This window comes from Oncorhynchus mykiss, chromosome Y (genome assembly GCF_013265735.2).
Source record: "Oncorhynchus mykiss isolate Arlee chromosome Y, USDA_OmykA_1.1, whole genome shotgun sequence".
Lineage (NCBI taxonomy): Eukaryota > Metazoa > Chordata > Actinopteri > Salmoniformes > Salmonidae > Oncorhynchus > Oncorhynchus mykiss.
The window spans coordinates 11,578,848-11,600,205 of record NC_048593.1 but is presented as its reverse complement, the minus strand read 5'-3'; the positions used below and the strand labels follow the sequence as shown (position 1 = coordinate 11,600,205).

Here is a 21,358-nt window from a genome sequence, read left to right as displayed (position 1 = left end):
CAACTGCGACCTGGCCAAGATAAAGCAAAGCAGTTCGACACATACAACAACACAGAGTTACACATGGAGTAAAACAAACATACAGTCAATAATACAGTAGAAAAGTATATATACAGTGAGTGCAAATGAGGTAGGATAAAAGAGGTAAGGCAGTAAATAGGCCATGGTGGCAAAGTAATTACAATATAGCAATTAAACACTGGAATGGTAGAATGTGCAGAATATTAATGTGCAAGTAGAGATACTGGGGTGCAAAGGAGCAAGATAAATAAATAAATACAGTATGGGGATGAGGTTCGTTTCAGTCATTGGCAGCAGAGAACTGGAAGGAAAGGTGGCCAAAGGAAGAATTGGCTTTTGGGGTGACCAGTGAGATATATCTGCTGGAGCGCATGCTACAGGTGTGTGCTGCTATGGTGACCAGTGAGCTGAGATAAGGCAGGGCTTTATCTAGCAGAGACTTGTAGATGACCTGGAGCCAGTGGGTTTGACGTCGAGTATGAAGCAAGGGCCAACCAACGAGAGCGTACAGGTCGCAGTGGTGGATAGTATATGGGGCTTTGGTGACAAAATGGATGGCACTGTGATAGACTGCATCCAATTTGTTGAGTAGAGTGTTGGAGGCTATTTTGTAAATTACATCACTGAAGTCGAGGATCGGCAGGATGGTCAATTTTACGAGGGTGTTTGGCAGCATGAGTGAAGGAGGCTTTGTTGCAAAATAGGAAGCCGATTCTAGATTTAATTTTGGATTGGAGATGTTTAATGTGAGTCTGGAAGGAGAGTTTACAGTCTAACCAGACACGTATTTGTAGTTGTCCACATATTCTAAGTCAGAACTGTCCAGAGTAGTGATGCTGGTAAGTGATCGGTAAGTGTCCCAATTCAAATTTTGCACTGATAAGTTGTTTTGTAATGGTTGCTTTATTTGACCACAGCAGAGTTCAATATTATAGATGTGTGTGTGTGTGTGTGTGTGTGTGTGTGTGTGTGTGTGTGTGTGTGTGTGTGTGTGTGTGTGTGTGTGTGTGTGTGTGTGTGTGTGTGTGTGTGTGTGTGTGTGTGTGTGAGAATCCTGACAAATATGAACATCTGTATACTGTATGACACAGATACGGGTAAGTATAAAGAAATCTTCTCTCTAACACTTTAAATGTTAGCGGTGGACTTCATCGATCTCTTCACGAAATCCAGGAATGGCAACAGCTGGTGTCTGACGGCGACCGATCACTTTACCAAGTGGGTGGAGGGCAAGGAAATACCCATTAAGGTCAGTAAAGGAGGAGTACGTGCTTAACTCTAAATTCCCTTCTGTAACCCATTAAAAAGGTTGCTTGGACCAAGTGCTATGACATCTGGGCAAATGACTTGGTTTGGAAGAAGAACGAAAGGAAGGCGAGACCTGGGAAACCTCGCCGTTATTTCACCATCTGTTAAAGTGAATATAAAATAAATCTCAGACAATAAAATAACCTGAAGCTAGTTTTAGTTTCCTGAATACTGATATTTTTCTCTTTGTCTATCTATGGTTACCTCGGTGGAAGCCAACAATCTTCTACAGTTGGAGCAGTTGGACGGTCGACCACTGAAAACCCTGACACTCTACACTTCAGTGAAGCCCAATAGACAAACTATGTTAAGCTTTGGTTGACATTTGAGAAAGCAAGAAATTGTCGTTATGCTTATAAAAATGTACCTCTTCAATTTACCTCTGAAAAGTACATATCTACCATTTATAACACTGCACTAATCCATCAGTTTTTCTCACAGTAAAGTGTAACCTGTGTGTTTGCTTGTTTACGTCTCTGTCTCCTACCCTGTTCCCTTGAACTCTGCTCCTGTTCTGCAGGACCTAGGGGTTCTGCCCAACACCCAGATGTTACATCATCTACAGCTACTGTTGTTGTCATGTTGTCAATATCTGCTAAGAAAGTTTTTTGCTCTATCATACTGGGCACATACTATGTGAAATACACAGATGAAGTAAAAGCACTAGCACTGCAAACACAGAACAAGCAGTTCCTGGACTTTGGAGTCTCCCTCTTCAAGTCCCCGTTCTGAGACAGGCTGGCTATTGAGAACAAGTGACAGGCAGAACCTCCCGCCCACACAGCAACCATCTCCTCTATATTCCACACACCAGAATTCAGTATTTTAGTCTATGAGTGCACAAAAAATCTGTGAAAATAAATGAATGACACAACTGTTCCAAAAACGATCAACGTTTATGTATTCCACTCTGAAATATTGCCATGTTGGTTTTCACATTTGTTTCACAAGGTGTTCATTATTGTAATTATTGTACCTCCTTTGGTGGTATTTATTTGTTCCACATTATTCATTGTTGTATCCTAGGACCTACAATAGATACATATATATTCAAACACAAGGGTGTGCTAACGAGCTTCTTTTTTATTTTATTTTTAAAATCATAACGGAGGACTACTGAAATGATGTTATTTCAGTGTAGACAAGGGAAGGGCAGGTGAAAATAAAACCGTGACAGCCAGACAAGCCAGTGTATGAATCAAACCGATTTGCATATGGATGGAGTGGAAATTCGCTGACTTCCTGATCTGTAAGCTAAGTAACTTTAACGTGTCAAGCAGATTACACATTTTCTTCTACATTTACGAAACGCAGCCATGTTTAAGACATGGATTCCATGTTGTAGTGTTAACAAGGTACCAAAAATTTTTTTTTTTAAATTCCATTAGCTAAACAAAACTTGTTTAAACAGCAAAATTGCGGCGGAAATCAGCCTTGTTTACATAGCGATGATGAAAAGAACGTAATTAAGGCTGTAATGATCTCCAAAATTCTAATAATTAGGTCATCACACCGTTGATATAGCTACGGACGCTTATAGTTTATGGAATCCCATTGTGACGCAGAGGTGGACACTATTTGGCTGGGGGACATTATTTGGCATGACAGGCCTCTTACACACATGCGTGCAAACACACACACACACACTATGCAGAGGCATGCAAACACACACATTAAATGAAACGTCCCTTTTTCAGGACCCTGTCTTTCGAAGATAATTTGAATAATCCAAATAACTTCACAGATCTTCATTGTAAAGGGTTTAAATACTGTTTCCCATGCTTGTTCAATGAACCATAAACTATTAATGAACTAACAGCTTACAGACGGTAGGCAATTAAGGTCACAGTTATGAAAACTTAGGACACTAAAGAAGCCTTTCTACTGACCCTGAAAACACCACAAGAAAGATGCCCAGGGTCCCTGCTCATCTGCGTGAATGTGCCTTTGGCATGCTGCAAGGAGGCATGAGGACTGCAGATGTGGCCAGGGCAATACATTGCAATGTCCGTACTGTGAGACTCCTAAGACAGCGCTACAGGGAGACAGGATGGACAGGACATCATCCGTGCAGTGGCAGACCATGTGTAACAACACCTGCACAGGATCGGTACATCTGAACATCACACCTGCGGGACAGGTACAGGATGGCAACAACAACAGCCCGAGTTACACCAGGAACGCACAATCCCTCCATCAGTGCTCAGACTGTCCTCAATAGGCTGAGAGAGGCTGGACTGAGGGCTTGTAGGCCTGTTGTAAGGCAGGTCTTCACCAGACATCACCGGCAACAACGATGCCTATGGGCACAAACCCACCGTCGCTGGTTCAGACAGGACTGGCAAAAAGTGCTCTTCACTGACAAGTCGCAGTTTTGTCTCACCAGAGGTGATGGTCGCATTCGTGTTTATTGTTGAATGAATGAGTGTTACACAGAGGCCTGTATTCTGGAGCGGGATCGTTTTGTAGGTGGAGGGTCCGTCATGGTCTGGGGCGGTGTGTCACAGCATCATCGGACTGAGCTTGTTGTCATTGCAGGCAAACTCAACACTGTGCTTTACAGGGAAGAAATGCTCCTCCCTCATGTGGTACCCTTCCTGCAGGCTCATCCTGACAGGACCCTCCAGCATGACAATGCCACCAGCCATACTGCTTGTTCGGTGCGTGATTTCCTGCAAGACAGGAAGGTCAGTGTTCTGCCATGGCCAGCAAAGAGCCCGGATCTCAATCCCATTGAGCACGTCTGGGACCTGTTGGATCGGAGGGTGAGGGCTAGGGCCATTCCCCCGAGAAATGTCCAGAAACTTGCAGGTGCCTTGGTGGAAGAGTGGGGTAACATCTCACAGCAAGAACTGGCAAATAAACGTGGTTGACAGTGAGAGGATGTTTATTTTTTTGCTGAGTTTATGTACAAACATATGTGTGGAGCACAGGTCAGCTGCTTGCTCACCTGCACCCACCTGCAATTGCTAATAACCCAACCTCAACTATCAGTGTTTATGATTCTGATAAAGATAGCACCTCTACAGACAGCAACTGCGCGTTCCCATTCTCTCAAGACGCTGAAAGAAATAAATCATATTTCTCCACTCCTGTTCCCAAATAAAAATGTAGCGTACATTTGGTGTGTCATTTTACTGCAAGAAATGCTTAATGTGAGAGGTCATAGACCTACAGTCAGTGTCCAGATTTCAGTTTCCATTTAACCCATCTAAACATCAGGCTACAGTTCCCTTGATGTGCCATAGGCCTATTTGAAGTTCCCGTCATGTGACTGTTGAATTTGTGTAGCGCCTCACAATCATCACATATAACACAGCCGGCACTGCTATCATCCTCTTTTCCCACTTTTTCTTTATTCAACCCGCCTGCCACCCACCTTCATCCACACAATATTTAATTACCCTAAACCCACCCGCTCCGCGGCTATAACCGCAGGGACCGCGGGTTATGAGTCAACCCACGCATCACTAGGGGACACGCGCACGCACGCACGCACGCACGCACGTAAAAAGCAACCCTAATTCCCTACATAGGGCAATACTTTTGACCAGAGCCCTATTGGCAGCCAAAGGCTCCCTGTTGTAACGTGATGACACCTGCTGAAGAATCCACCCCTATTTACCTATTTTCCCTTTTCCAAGGATTGTGAAAGGTTGGCCCCTGTGCAGGCTCAGACAGGTAATCTGCCGGGAAATGTCCCTGTGGTACAGGAATTTTTAACGCTCTCTGTCATCCTCACTCCGAAACACACACACCTCTCTTACTCACTCCTTTTCTCCATAAATACTCCTCGTCTCTCTCTATTACTCGTTCTGTCTCTCTCTCTCTCTCTCTACATGATCTCTCTCTCTATTACTCGTTCTGTCTCTCTCTACATGATCTCTCTCTCTATTACTCGTTCTGTCTCTCTCTACATGATCTCTCTCTCTATTACTCGTTCTGTCTCTCTCTACATGATCTCTCTCTCTATTACTCGTTCTGTCTCTCTCTACATGATCTCTCTCTCTATTACTCGTTCTGTCTCTCTCTACATGATCTCTCTCTCTATTACTCGTTCTGTCTCTCTCTACATGATCTCTCTCTCTATTACTCGTTCTGTCTCTCTCTACATGATCTCTCTCTCTCTCCATGATCTCTCTCTCTCTCTCCATGATCTCTCTCTACATGATCTCTCTCTCTCTCTCTCCATAATCCCTCTCTCCTTCCCTCCCTCTCTCCGGTACGATGCAAAACTTGTCTAGAATAGAATAAAAATGTAGGCTTATATATCTAGATCAGGAATTCCGACAGCCTGTAGTGTTCAGATGTAATGGATATGGCTCAGTCTGCAAAAACACATTTGGTCAAATTAGACTCCCTTTGTCCCTCTCATCATAAACTTTCTCTCTCTCTCTCTCTCTCTCTCTCTCTCTCTCTCTCTATCCTAACTCTCTCTCTCCCTTTCTCATTCTGTTCCTCTATCCATAAACTCTCTCCTTCTGCTGCTCTCTGTCTCTCCCTTTGATCGCAGTACATTCTGGCAAACCGTCGTGCATTTCTATAATGGATACTAAAACACAATCACACTTGGGAAATCAAGCTGGTGGTTCTGCACAAGGCAAAGGAAATTGGAAAAAGCCACTGGGCACAAACTGGTTGAATCAACGTTGTTTCAAGGTCATTTGTCAACGTTGTGCGATGTGAAATCTATGAGGAAAATACATTGGATTTTAAAAAAAGTTATCAACATAAACTGTTGTTTTGAGAGTGAAATTCCAACCACAGGATTATGTCATCATAGTTACCAAAGACAAACCTTGAAATAATTATGTTGAATTTGCACATAGAACAATGTCAGATCTTCAATGTTATATCCACTATCTGGAATAAAATATATAGGATGGGCAGCACCTCCTACTGGAGAATTGATCTATCTACAGCTACCCTTTCAGTTCCAGAGTTTTATTTACCACGCCCTACTTAGCGATGATATTTGTCACTGACTACCAATGTGCTATCGTGAGAATAATTGTTGAGAGATGTCCACTTAAAAACTAAATAGATTCACTGTTGCTATCAAAGTTATTCCGCTCATATATCATCAATGATGCTATTAAGGCCGACATAGCGTTTGCAAATCAACAGCTATCGTTTCAATTCAACCCAGGAATCAACCAAATAAGACAACACGTAGGCCTAGGGCTTACGAATTGTGTTTGGTTGTCAACGCAACCAAATATCAACATTTGAAGGAGATGTATCATCTGCTTGGATAGTTCCATCTGTGCCACTGACTTAGTCTGGCTTTAATTCCAGTTTGTCTACAAAATGAATCATTTATATGTTACGCCTCTGTCTCAACCTAAAATCTACGTTAAAGAATAGGACATTATTTAAAGTGCATTTTATGTTTGATTTGATTTAGTCCTATTCTCTTAAATGCGATTTTTGGTTGAGATGGAGACGTGAATCCAACATAACAATTACTAATTTGAAGACAAACTGAATACTGTAATTAAAACCAGACTAAGCCGGTGGCACAGATGGAACCATCCAAGTAGAATATATATCAACTTTAAAAGTTGATATGTGTTTGAGTTGACAACCAAACACGATTCAATGTCACTTTAGAAACGACAATAAATAGCTTATAAACTTGTCGACAAGGTGACAAATGATGTTTTGGATTCACGTTTCCAACTACAGCAGTGGTCACTATTTCAACCACATTTGCGATCGACTGGTCGATCTCCAAGGCATTCCTAGTCGATCACCAAACATTTCTGTAAAAAACCCAACGATACATGAAAAAAAGATATATATATATTTTCGAGTTGTTGGCAGTAGGTGCACTTCAGCAGCCCTCGCGCCGGGAAGGCAAAGTGTTTCCATTTTCAACCATTTCATTTGTTTGAAGGGAAAACTCTTGCCTATGCGGCAGGCCCAGAGAGCAAATTCCAAATCCTGCAAACAAACAATCACCTGCCGCATTTTATCACCAAATTAAAACACATATTTAAAAAGTGTGTCCCGTACTTCAGTCAAACTTCCCATTCATTTGATGAGAATCGACATTCCAACCTGTCTCTTCTACAGTCACGTTGCACTTGTGAAAATATATAGAAGCTATCATATCATATCACGACCCCATGTGAAAGTGGGGTCACAAGAGAAAATGTACACTTGGTTCATAGAACGATAGCCGCTAGATGCAGTTGTAATAAACAGAGCGGTTTCTGTTATCTTCCTACAAATGTGGCCCTACCTTTTGAATGGTTTAGGCTCCTAAATAGAATGAACCCATCACTGAAAGGAAAGACTCAAGAACACGTTGAAGTCGAAGGTTACATACACTTAGGTTGGAGTCATTAAAACTCGTTTTTCAACCACTCCACAAATTTCTTGTTAACAAAGTTTTGGCAAGTCGGTAAGGACATCTACTTTGTGCATGACACAAGTAATTTTTCCAACAATTGTTTACAGACAATTTATTTCACTTATAATTCACTGTATCACAATTCCAGTGGGTCAGAAGTTTACATACACTAAGTTGACTGTGCCTTTAAACAGCATGGAAAATTCCCGAAAATGAAGTCATGGCTTTAGAAGCTTCTGATAGGCTAATTGACATAATTTGAGTCAATTGGAGGTGTACCTGTAGATGTATTTCAAGGCCTACCTTCAAACTCAGTGCCTCTTTGCTTGACATCATGGGAAAATCAAAAGAAATCAGCCAAGACCCCAGAAAAAAAATTGTAGACCTCCACAAGTCTGGTTCATCCTTGGGAGCAATTTCCAAATGCCTGAAGGTACCACGTTCATCTGTACAAACAACAGTACGCAAGTATAAACACCATGGGACCTTGCAGCCATCATACCGCTCAGGAACGAGACGCATTCTGTCTCCTAGAGATGAACGTACTTTGGTGCGAAAAGTGCAAATCAATCCTAGAACAACAGCAAAGGACCTTGTGAAGATGCTGGAGAAAACAGGTACAAAAGTATCTATATCCACAGTAAAACGAGTCCTATATCGACATAATCTGAAAGGCCGCTCAGCAAGGAAGAAGCCACTGCTCAAAAACTGCCATAAAAAAGCCAGACTACGGTTTGCAACTGCACATGGGGACAAAGATCGTACTTTTTGGAGAAATGTCCTCAGGTCTGATGAAACAAAGATGGAACTGTTTGGCCATAATGACCATCGTTATGTGTGGAGGAAAAAGGGGGCGGCTTGCAAGCCGAAGAACACCATCCCAACCATGAAGCACGAGGGTGGCAGCATCATGTTGTGAGGGTGCTTTGCTGCAGGAGGGACTGGTGCACTTCACAAAATAGATGACATTATGAGGAGGGAAAATTATGTGGATATATTGAAACAACATCTCAAGACATCAAGTTAAAGCTTGGTTGCAAATGGGTCTTCCAAAGGCACAACGACCCCAAGCATGCTTCTAACAAAGCGATACAAGTCAGTAAATAGCAGTATTAGTCTGAAAGATATAAGGTCATTTTGTCAAGCTTGTGAAGCTCTCCATGTTCATTAAAGGGATACCTTGTCAGCTCAGTTGTTTATTCAACATATTTGCTGATACTTCACTCAATCCCGATTTTCCTAAAACAGCTGCAAATGTGGTCTCTCGTTTCAAAACAGTGTTCTAAGTGCTCTTTAATTAGCGTGGGGGCGGGGGGGGGTATTCATATAGGCTACACTGTCCCACAAAATCATATCAACTGTAATGTAACATGTAATCTCAACTGCAATCTAAGTCATTTGGTTCTGCTACTAGATGAAGCGGTGACGACACATTAATATGTCGTATAAATAAACCACAGATCTTTGTTTTTCCATTGAAATGTGGTAGTGATTTTACATGGTTGCAAGCATAGAGATAACACATTGGAAATTCAACTAACTTTTGGCTCTCTTTTTGAGTGGGTGAATATAGGTTGTAATCTCGTTGATCAACGTCTTAACCAAATAGGAATGATTAACCAAATGATCCACGTTGAAATGACGTGGTGTGCCCTGTGGGTAGTGTCAAATAGTCTGACTCTCACTGTATCACCTTGGCAGACTTTCTTTCAGAGGTTTTCAGAGTTTTTCAAAAGGTTGAACGTACATATCGTTAGGACCGTAAGAAAATCAATATGTCAGTTGATTGATAAGAAAAGCCATGTGTGAAACATGAAACGTAACAGTTGAATTAGATCTGTAAACGAACAAACCCTATGTTAGGATTATGAATTCTATGAATTATCACTTTATGTCTCCCTTTACTCAGTTACAGATGGCTTTTTTATACGTACAAACTTTGACATCTGCTGAAGGACATAGCTAGTCGAAGTTAGCTAGTCAAGCAAGCAACTCTAGCCCAGACGTTAGAGTTGCTTTGAAGCTTCCGGTTTCATTTCCAAAATAAAAGTCTAGAGCTTGTTTAAGAACTGCATTCGATAACGACATTCGACGTAACAATAACTGCATTCGATACCAGTAGATTATGTAGTATAGGCTTGGGCCTTCAGCAAATGACTTGTGTGGGAATGATACTATAAAGACACAGAAGAGCCTTGTCTAGAATAACCGCCTGAGCAGAAAAAAATAGAAAGTAAATGTGATTTATGCTAGGCCTATTCCACTATCTAAGTATGCCATGCTGTTGTGTTATTTAATGGCCATATATTTTATAGCCGCGTGGGGCTACTGTGGTGATCATGTAACCTAATGAATCACACTCCTTCCAGGATTTGGGAGCACGGACTGTAGGTCTTATATTAGGCATTTTGACTGCTGTATTTGCTAATTCCACTCTGTATGGAGGCTTGTTATAGCCATTCGCGTTGCACAACCCCATCACGCAGAGGCTATATCCATATCAATGAATGAAACAAAACAAAATATTGATTTAAGTCTTGGCTATAACCTGTCCTGAGGGAAATAGCCAAGGGGTCCCAAATGGTCAAGACTATCTATAGCCTATTCTTATTGCCAGATCTGTTTTTCCCTATCAGCCACTGCATGTGCTTCTTCAACTATTTAGTTTAAGATGTATTTAGAGGCTATACTTAGAGGCCTGTGAGCTAGATTCTCTCTTTAATTGGAGGCCTATAATAAAAAGTGTTGTGATGGAGGGAATAGCCTATATGGAGACTACCTAATGTCAGACTTAGCCTACGTTTAACATCTACCTCGTTCGTTTCAAAGTTAATCTGTTCTGAATTTTAAAAATCATATTAACCCCGCCTACAAAATATGCTTTGGCAAGATTTTGAGTGATGAAATACATATCTAAATATTCTATATTAAAACATTTTGAGTGGCCAAGAGCGTTCATACATAATTCAGATTCCCCAAACATGTAGTTTATTCTATGTTTCATTATTCCTGGTAGATACTACTGGTTATGTTTCATTCGCGTTGCACAACCCCATCACGCAGAGGCTATATCCATATCAATGAATGAAACAAAACAAAATATTGATTTAAGTCTTGGCTATAACCTGTCCTGGTAGATACTACTGCTTATGATTCATTATTCCTGGTAGATACTACTGCTTATGATTCATTATTCCTGGTAGATACTACTGCTTATGATTCATTATTCCTGGTAGATAGTACTGGTTATGATTCATTATTCCTGGTAGATACTACTGCTTATGATTCATTATTCCTGGTTGATACTACTGCTTATGATTCATTATTCCTGGTAGATACTACTGGTTATGATTCATTATTCCTGGTAGATACTACTGGTTATGATTCATTATTCCTGGTAGATACTACTGGTTATGATTCATTATTCCTGGTAGATACTACTGGTTATGATTAATTATTCCTGGTAGATACTACTGCTTATGATTCATTATTCCTGGTAGATACTACTGGTTATGATTCATTATTCCTGGTAGATACTACTGGTTATGATTCATTATTCCTGGTAGATACTACTGGTTATGATTAATTATTCCTGGTAGATACTACTGCTTATGATTCATTATTCCTGGTAGATACTACTGGTTATGATTCATTATTCCTGGTAGATACTACTGGTTATGATTCATTATTCCTGGTAGATACTACTGGTTATGATTCATTATTCCTGGTAGATACTACTGGTTATGATTCATTATTCCTGGTAGATACTACTGCTTATGATTCATTATTCCTGGTAGATACTACTGGTTATGATTGCAGACAGAGCCCAGAGAATGGGATGGTGCAATATTGAATTAGTCATATTTTGATAAGGTGCACGCATGGGGATGTCCACGTCACCCAGAGATATGCCCATGCTGTAGAGATATACCTATTGGACTGAAACGTCACTGTTGTAGGCATAATACAGCTAGTGGTACAGCTGTATCCATTCCATTAGCTACCTAAATGTGAAGTCAACTCAACTGAGTATTAGAGAATGGAGATTTTTAACTTGAAGATGCGCAGGATACCTCTTTCCGGTTTCCCTGACTTCGTTTTTTTTATACTGTGCTATGCTTGTTCGAGTAGCACTCCGCACAGGCTGTTTGGTATAGGTTGTTTTTGTTGGTAAGATGAAACGGACAAAACCCTGAAAGGTATTATTGTACGTCAGAATTGCAACACAAGATTAGTTCAAGCCTACATTTTTTTGGACCATAATCGTAACATGGTGTTTGTATGTTCACAGATGAAATGTCACGTTTACGTTTCATGTTTCACACATGGCTGTTCTTGCGATCCTAACGATAAGCACGTTCAACCTTTTGGCAGCTATCTGGCTCCATACTCTTAGATCATGCATTTCTCTTACTCCCCTCCCCTCCCCACACAGCAAACACACACACATTATCCTTTTCAGAAACACTATGGTATTACATTGTCTTATCTCAGACCCATTTGGGCACCAATTTGTTGTCTCTCAGAGGAAAGGAGATCTTTAACTAACTATATATACACTTATATTACCCCCTCCCTTCCCAAAACCCTGGGATTGTGTTTTTCTTATTTGATGAAATATCATCTGTCTTGTCATTGTGTAAAGACACACAACTGTAACCTGTAGTCAACAGGTCTGGTCAGGCTGCAGCTGTTGTCTTAGCTGGAAAACACACATCATGCATGCACTCTCACACGCTCACACACACACACACACACACACACACACACACACACACACACACACACACACACACACACACACGCACACAACTAAAAGGTGAACCATATGACCATCAGATCAACCTGTCCTGCAGGTATTGTTATGCAATGGTTGTTTACTTACCCAAATGACCTGTTAAACAAATTAAACTGTTCACATTTGTTTGGTCGAGCATCCCAAGGTACTGTTGTCTTTGGTTGTTAGCTAAAGGTAACTTCCTTTGATGATGCGGGTGCTGTTTTACACCAGCATAGTAGTTTAGTTTAGCAGCTTCAATGGAAATTATGGTTCGCCTAGAACCCTAAATAAAGGCTACAAAAGAGCTACAATATATTGTAACGGGGTGGTACAGTACACGTATAGCCTGTAGCTCCAATATTGCTACTATAGCCCACATTATATCTATAGGCTCCATGTACATGCTGCAAAGATATTACTCATGTCGGGCTAATAGAGATAGGCTATAGCGGTATCTTTGTTTCATTGATCCTTACCTGCAGGTCAGCTTTATCCAGCTGTGCCTCCTTCTCTCCAACATCGCTGTCACTACCACTCGCTGAAGGGTCCGCAACCAGCCTCTCCAGGCACGAGGACCCCAGCGAGGAGCTCTTGTGGTGGGATTGCACCAGCTGTACTAGCGTGGGCTTCGGGATTCCCGAGCCGCCAACGACTCTCTGTGTGTCGGGCTGCATCGGCTCTTCGCCCGCCTGTCTGGAGCTGTGGCTGGTGCTCGGGTCCACTTTGCCGCAGAGGGGCGACTCCTGCAAGTCCAAACCCACCGGTTCAGAGAATAGGTCGGGCTGTGAGGAGGAGATCACACGATCCAAAACAGGGTGTTTTTTCTTCTTCCGAAACATCCACAATGATCCCTTCTCCTTTTTCTCATCTGGGTTTCTGGCGCTGAGTTTGGGGCTAAGGATGGGTTTGGCTCTCGCTTGAAATTGTTTCCACATTGTGTTTTGCTGGGACGAGGACGAGGAGGCTTCATCGTCGTTCTCTTCACTTCTCTCCATTCTCTCCTGCTCGTTCTCTCTCTGTGTGGTGCGCTGCTGCTTTCGAAACGATAAGTGTCACAGCATGATGGACTGACAAGGCGCACTGGAGACCAGCAGCTATTGCGCATTACGCAGTTTCTCCTTTGAAGACACCGCAACGTTGCTTCGATGAATTCTGTAGGGTAGACCAATGGAGTGAGTGATAGTAGCCTAATTGCTTTACGCGGAAGTACGCTGATTTGCCGTGAATGGTAGGCTACTCTGCAAAGGGGGTGTTTGCATTTTGCCCAGATGTTTCAAAACAAGCGTATTCAACAGCCCGCAGGGTGCCAAAAGATTCCTGTCTGTACACCAGGTAGACTACAAACTAATATGCCTGTGCATAATAAATGATCAAATTAAAATTACATAATGTGAGTAGCCTACTATCAAACTAGACATGCTGTTAATGTATACCAAGCAGGTTAAATAGATCTATTTAATCCAGGGGTGTAGGCATGGGTGGGGCTGGTTGGGCCCAGGCCCACCCACCAAAAATAAAATGCTCTTTAATTAAATGTCAGTGTTCCAAATGGGACATTATTTGTCTTTTTACATACACATGCAAAAACCCTCAGATATAAATCATTGCAAGAAGTGCACTCAGTTAGTCAGATTTTACTAAATATAACAGAACAGATGACATGGAATGACATTCACTCTCACTGGATGGTTTGCCAAAAAATTATTAACTGAAAGCCACACACCCAATAAACCATGAATATGACTGCATTGAGGCATATGTCACTGTGCCTCTGCGGCTATTTGCACCATGCCTCTGCCTATTTCATTTGTTCATTTAGAAAATAAGAGAGTTCATAGTACAGTGCCTTTATCACAGTCAACACACCTATATTTGACCTTTAATTAACATTAAAAATGCATAATTTTCTCTCAGTTATCACGTTTCAGGTAAGACCAAAATGCAGACTGTGTTGAAGTAACAATGTTTATCACAGCTACAGGGGCAGGTCAAGACAGGCAGAGGTCGATAATCCAGAGTAGTGGGTCAAGGGTACAGGACGGCAGGCAGGCTCAGGTCAGGCAGAGGTCGGTAATCCAGAGTAGGGGCAAAGGGTCAAAAGGGTCCAAGGCAAGGGTCAAAACTAGGAGGGTGAGAAAACGAGAGACTGGGGGAAAGCAGAATCTGAGACAAAACGTTGGTTGACTTGACAAACAAGACAAACTGGCAACAGACAAACAGGGAACACAGGTATAAGTACCCAGGGGATATTGGGGTAGATGAGCGACACCTGGAGGGGATTGGAGACAAGCACAAGGATGCGATGAGCATTAAAACTGCACATTTATCGCTCTACCCATGGCAAAATATGTAGAATTGCAGGAAATTTGCTTTAAAACCGTAACACTTTCTCTCAGCATCATGGCAAAAAGTGAAAAAATAGCATGAGATTAGCTATAAAACTGCACATTTTTCTCTTTGCCCCCCGGCAAAAACTGTAAAATATCTGGAAGTTAGTCGCTTTCCCCCTCCCAAGTTTCTGCAGGCCCACCCACAAACAAATTCTTGGCTATGCCACTGATTTATGCAACCATTGCCCCTGACCACCTTTAACAGATAGGCCTTATCTGAAGTCCCTCCATATAATGTACACTGAGTGTATAAAACATTAGGAACACCTGCTCTTTCATGACATAGACTGACCATGTGAATCCAGATGAAAGCTATGATCCCTTAATGATATCACTTTTTAAATTCACTTCAATCAGTGTAGATGAAGGGGATGAGACAAGGAATACTTTTTTGCCTTGAGACAATTAAGACATGGATTGTGTATGTGCGCAATGCCAAATGCTAATAGTACTCGATAAAACTAAAACTTTAATTAAAACACACATGCAGGGTACTGAATTAAAGCTACACTCGTTGTGAATCTAGCCAACATGTCAGATTTTTAAAATGCTTTTCGGCGAAAGCTTGAGAAGCTATTATCTGATAGCATGCAACACCCCGAAATACCTGAAGGGGACGTAAACAAAATAATTAGCGTAGCCGGCACTACACAAAACTCAGAAATAAAATATAAAACATTCATTACCTTTGACGAGCTTCTTTGTTGGCACTCCTATATGTCCCATAAACATCACAATTGGGTCTTTTTCCCAATTAAATCCGTCCATGTATACCCAAAATGTCAATTTATATAGCCCGTCTGATCCATGGAAAAGCTCTGTTCCAAAACGTAACGTCATTTTTTAAAATTAAATAAGTTGCCTATAATCTTTGACAAAACACTTCAAACTGCTTTTGTAACCCAACTTTAGGTATTTGTAAACGTTAATAATCGATCAAATTGATCACTGGGCGATCTGTATTCAATAGCAGCTACTCTTGAAATCATCGTCCTTTGTCTCTCTCCCATAAGTCTCTTCCTGTTTACTGGACGAAAGGAAGGACCTATTTCTCATTCCACCAAGGATTTAAACCAATGAAAATGGCAGTACTGGCGACATCGTGTGGAAGCTGTAGGAACTGTAACCTCACCGTTATCTATTTTCTCTTGCGATAGACAATTCAGAGACTGGCGGATGAATACTTTTTGGGGGTTTTTGTGACCAGGTTGTTCTTGGGATTTCGCTTTCTGTTCCGGTTCTGTTATAGTCACAGACATTATTTAACCAGTTTTAGAAACTTCAGAGTGTTTTCTATCCACACATACTAATCCTATGCATATACTATATTCCTGGCATGAGTAGCAGGACGTTGAAATGTTGCGCGATTTTTAACAAAATGTTGAAATAATTCAGGGGAGCCCTAAGAAGTTTTAATGCAACCGCTGTGTCAAACTTTACGGAAAAAGCATAATCTGAGTACGGCGCTCAGAGCCCAATCCAGCCAAAGAAATATCCGCCATGTTGGAGTCAACAGAAGTTAGAAATAACATTATAAATATTCACTTACCTTTGATGATTTTCATCAGAATGCACTCCCAGGAATCCCAGTTCGACAATAAATTACTGATTTGTTCCATAAAGTTCCATAAAGTCCATCATTTATGTCCAAATAGCCACTTGTTGTTAGCGTGCTGCACTACGTCCAGACAAAAACTCGAAAAGTTCCGTTACAGGTCGTAGAAACAAGTCAAACGTTGTATGGAATCAATCTTTAGGGTGTTTTTAACATAAATCATCAATAAGGTTCCAACCGGAGAATTCCATTATCTGTAGAAAAGCACTGGAACGAGAGCTAACTCTGTCGGGACCACACGTCACGAGCCTGAGACACTCTGCCAGACCCATGACTCATTCAGCTCCCATTCCCCCCTCCTTTATAGCAGAAGCCTGAAATAAGTTTCTAAAGACGGTTGACATCTAGTGGAAGCCTTAAGAAGTGCAACTTGACCCCATAGACACTGTGTATTTGGTAGGCCAAGCTTTGAAAAACTACAAACCTCAAATCCAACCACTTCCTGGTTGGATTTGTCTCAGGTTTTCACCTGCCATATGAGTCCTGTGATACTCACAGACATCATTCAAACAGTTTTAGAAACTTCAGAGTGTTTTCTATCCAATACCAATAATAATATGCATATATTAGCATCTGGGACAGAGTAGAAGGCAGTTCACTCTGGGCATGCTATTCATCCAAAAGTGAAAATGCTGCCCCCTATCCCAAAAAGCTAAACAGCTTCCCGTGTGTATCAAAAATGGTCCACCACCCAAAGGACTTCCAGCCAACTTTACACTGTGGGAAGCATTGGAGTCAACATGGGCCAGCATCCATGTGGAACGCTTTCGACACCTTGTGAGGCTGTTCTGAGTTTTCCAGGTTCGTGTCAGTCAGTGTTGAGCCGAATCGAGTCTTTGCAAGAGTCCGTTTGGAAAATAACTGCTCACAGCAGTAGGTCGTCCCGAACTCAGATGCAAATTTAAGTGCATGTCTCCTCAGAACAGGAAAATGCTCAGCGCTAACGTACATTTTGTAGATTATTGTACCTGGTGTTGAGCTCGTCATTGCTTTGCAGCTAAATTACTTTGTGTTGTAGGCCATCCGTCACATCCACTGGTTCCACGTTAAACGGGGTTGCAAATATGTTCAAATCCAGTTGTTTACTTTCACATCCTTAAACCACTCCCAAAATGCCTTCGTGAGCTTTCCACACTCACCCGTATATTCCGACATAATCTCAGGCTCTTGTCCTTGCAGAGTAGGACCCCAACCCCTTTCTAGTTGGACTTGCCACAGCTTTAATTTTGCTTCGAACAATTTCACATTTAACAGCAGATCGCTGAGAAGCTGGTTCGGCCCTTGGAGCTTGACGTTCAAATTAGACAGATAATTGGTTATGTCCACCATGAAGGCCAAATCACACATCCACATGTCATCACTCAGTTCCACGACAGGTTTCCCCTTCATCTCCATGAATTGTTTAACTTCATCCTCATACTATACTTCGTCCGTAAGGCCCAACCATCGCACCTCACAGTGGTAAACCAGATCACCATACTCCGATTCAAGATCACTCCATAGCTCCTTAAACTGCCGGTTGTTCAGACGTTTGCTTTTGATAAAATGGATGGTCGACACTACAGTTGCCATTACGTTGTTTGGCTTCAGGGACTGTGCACACAGACTTTCTTGATGTATGATGCAGTTGCATACAATTAAATCACGTGGATCAAGACTGAGACAACTCATTTATTTTTTCCCTAATGAGGTTAACCCCTTTTTCGAGCCAACCATGGCTGGCGCTCCATCTGTAGTAAGGCCACTAACATTTTTCAAACCGTAGCTCAAATTTGCTCATAGCCGAGACAAGTCTCTCAAACAAGTCCTCACCTCTGGTGGTGCCATGCATGGCTTCCAAAGACAGCAATTCCTCCCTGGTGTCAAACTCAAAATGGCAAATTGGGCAGTATTTGTTATGTCAGTTGTTTCATCACATGCCAAAGAGAAAAACTAGAAATTTCCTTCAATGTTTAAGGACTAGAGTCCATAAATGTTTTTCCGATATCTTATGTCGTATGTCAGTTATCCGCTCCGTGACGATTCTTCGAAACAAACTGACAGTTTGGAACAATTTAACTTTGTCTGGTGCAAATCTGCAGTGGCAAGAAGAAACTCTTATCCAAATTCTCCCTCTGAATGAGGCTTCAGTTGCTTTGCGATTAAGCTCCCTCACCACAAAACTTGCTTGCATAACATTTTCCCAAACCAAACAAGGTTTCGTAAAGGCGGCTTGTTGGGCACCCAAACCCCGCTGAAGAGCAATGTCTTTATCCACACAAAGTTGTCCTCACAACTCATTCAGTTTTGCATGTTTCGAGCTGTAATGACTCTCCAAATGTGCCTTTTTCATTACTGCAAGTGCATCCCCACAAACTAGGCATACAGGTTTGTCTTTCACTTTGACAAAAAAAATATGAATTTGTCCATTTGTCTTGGAAAACGCCACACTCCACATCTACTTTTCTTTTCTTTACGGTAGCCATTTTTCTGATGTACAGGCGCTCAATGATGAAGATCTGTCTGGTAGATTTTTTTAAATTGTATTTTTGTGGAAAAACGACATCTAGAGATTTTTTATGAATTGGGGCCTGATCAAACGATCTAGTAGGCCGTATACGGCCCGGATGCCGGACGTCCCCCAACCATGCTCTAGGGCAATTCAGAAAGCTGATTGAGGACCTTATTACTGATGCATATGTTTGTTTTTTATGACTGTGTATTTGACATGTTTGTGAGCCAGGACTGCACAAAGCTATACTTTTTACATAGTCCCACATGTAGAAATGTAGTAGTAGACACTAACCAGAGTGACTGACACACTGAGTGACTCCACTGTTGGGTCAGAACCTTTTTCAATTATTGTATAAATAATCGTATAATCTTAATGATCTTATAATAAACAGTTTGTTATGGACAGTACATGTTAGAATTGTTTACATAATGCATAGGTCATGAATCAAAGATGGGGTTTGTAAAGCAGCATACAGCATGTGTAACTGATAATAGATGATAATCTACTGTAAATACCTTTTTTTACAAATATTTTAAACATTTCAAAAAGTTCTGATATAAATAAACATTCCTCATCATCTGAGCTAGTTCTCCATAACTATCTCAAAGTGTTTTGAGTTCCTGCTCCATATACCTGAGCTGGTGCCATATTCTGAATGTCCAGAGCTGTACGTAAGTGTCTGTTGCCCTTTCAGCATAACATGGTAGTCTTCCAAGCAGACCATGTCAGGATATTGCCTCTGAGATAGAGTGTAGTTTGCTCAATAAATATTTATTTTTTTAAATGTAGCATCGAGCACTTAAGTAGACAAATTACACCACCTTTATTTACCAGCTGATAAATACTAACAATACCAACCATATCATACAAGTTATTTTATTAAGGGTGGAGCATGGGGGGAAAAAAGCTGAAAATGTATTTTATTTTCCATTAAGGAAACATATATTTCAGTAAATGCAGAGTTGATTTAATATTTAGTTCCACAGCAAAACAGTTTGGTTTAAGGATTTCACCAGCTTCCCCTTTTTTCACATGTGACATTTCCAGATGTGAAATCATGTGTTTTTGGAACACGTCACGTGTTCTTTTTGAGTGATTATCTGCTTCAGGGTTAGTGAGTCTAAGAAGGCTGTAGGATCAATGCAACTGTTATTTAATTTGGATTTATATAGATTTTCATAGAAGCTTTTAAAATTGTTATTAATAGTGTTGTTGTTTCTAATAAAGCATTTGTATCCTTATCTTTTCAAATTAGAACTGGTTTGCATGTATTCGTTTTGTGAGGGCTGCAAGATGTTTACCAGGTTTATTTGCCATTAAATAGTATGCTTTATTTGAGTTTAACCTGCAGTTGTTCTCTTCAAAAGAAAAAAACATCATATTCCTGCTTAAGTTCAGAAATTGTATTTTATTCTTTACTTTCTAAATATTTTTTGGGGTCTTTTTCTAAAATAGTGATGTATTTTTATTTAATTAAAATGTCTAACTCTTTCAGAGTTCGAGATTATCCTTCCCATAATGTATGCCTTTAAAGCATCCCAAATAATGTTTGGTGGTTGGCTTTTCTCTGTCCTCTGTGTCTACATTTGTAATGATAATGGTCTTTATTTTTTCATTTTCATATTTTAATACATTTCGGATGTTGAAAATGATCTCTGTTCATTCTCCATATTCTGTCACTAAGTGTATTTCCTGTTGGTGTAGTTAAGCATGATACAGGAGAATGATCCGATATCACTACATCATGGATTTTAGAACCCAGTACAGTATATTGTTGAGTGCATTTATGGAAATAAAATGGAGTCAATTCTTAAATAGCTTTTCTTACTTTGAGAAAAAATTGAGTAGTCATTTGTTGTTGAAAATAATAATCTCCAGGTGTCCTGAAAAATATTTGTAAAGAGTTATTTTTTCAGCCTCTTTGAAGGTTCCTTGAATTTCCCCTTTTTATTGCGATGTCTGTCTAACTTGCTGAATTATTGATTCAGGTCACTTGCTGAAATAATGCTTCCTGTCTGGGTTTGATCTAAAATAGCTTGAATTATATCTAAAACACCAGGTTTGCCCCTGGGGGGATACACAATGAAATCAATGTGTATTTTTCCCAATGTAACATACAATAAAACATTTGAAAACGTCCTTCTTGGTCCGTATGCTCGGATACAAGGGAAAAGTGTGTATTCTTATTCATCAGGATGCCTACACCTCTGCTGTTACCACTGTTAGATGGCAGCATAGATCTCTCCAACCCAACTTCTCTTTAAATATTGCATTTTTCATTCTTTTTAACAAATTGTAACACTTGCAGAAAAAAACCCATCTGCTGACAATCTATTTAAATGTTCAAGAACCTGTGCACATTCCATGTAATAAGTTGAAGTTGCTGGCCTCT

At 40.8% G+C, this 21,358-nt stretch overlaps 1 protein-coding gene across 2 annotated transcripts in view; it reads right to left on the bottom strand.

Annotated features, from left to right (window-relative positions):
- Positions 1–13,674, bottom strand: part of LOC110509626 (multiple C2 and transmembrane domain-containing protein 1) — a 47,994-nt gene extending 34,320 nt beyond the window's left edge. Inside the window, exon 1 of one of the 2 annotated variants that reach the window (XM_036967670.1) lies at positions 12,944–13,674. In XM_036967670.1, coding sequence (XP_036823565.1) covers positions 12,944–13,462 — 519 coding nt within the window. In that variant the 5' untranslated portion in view covers positions 13,463–13,674. The remainder of the gene's footprint in view (positions 1–12,943) is intronic. The other variant, XM_036967669.1, reaches the window with a different exon arrangement.
- Positions 13,675–21,358: the final 7,684 nt, after the last annotated feature.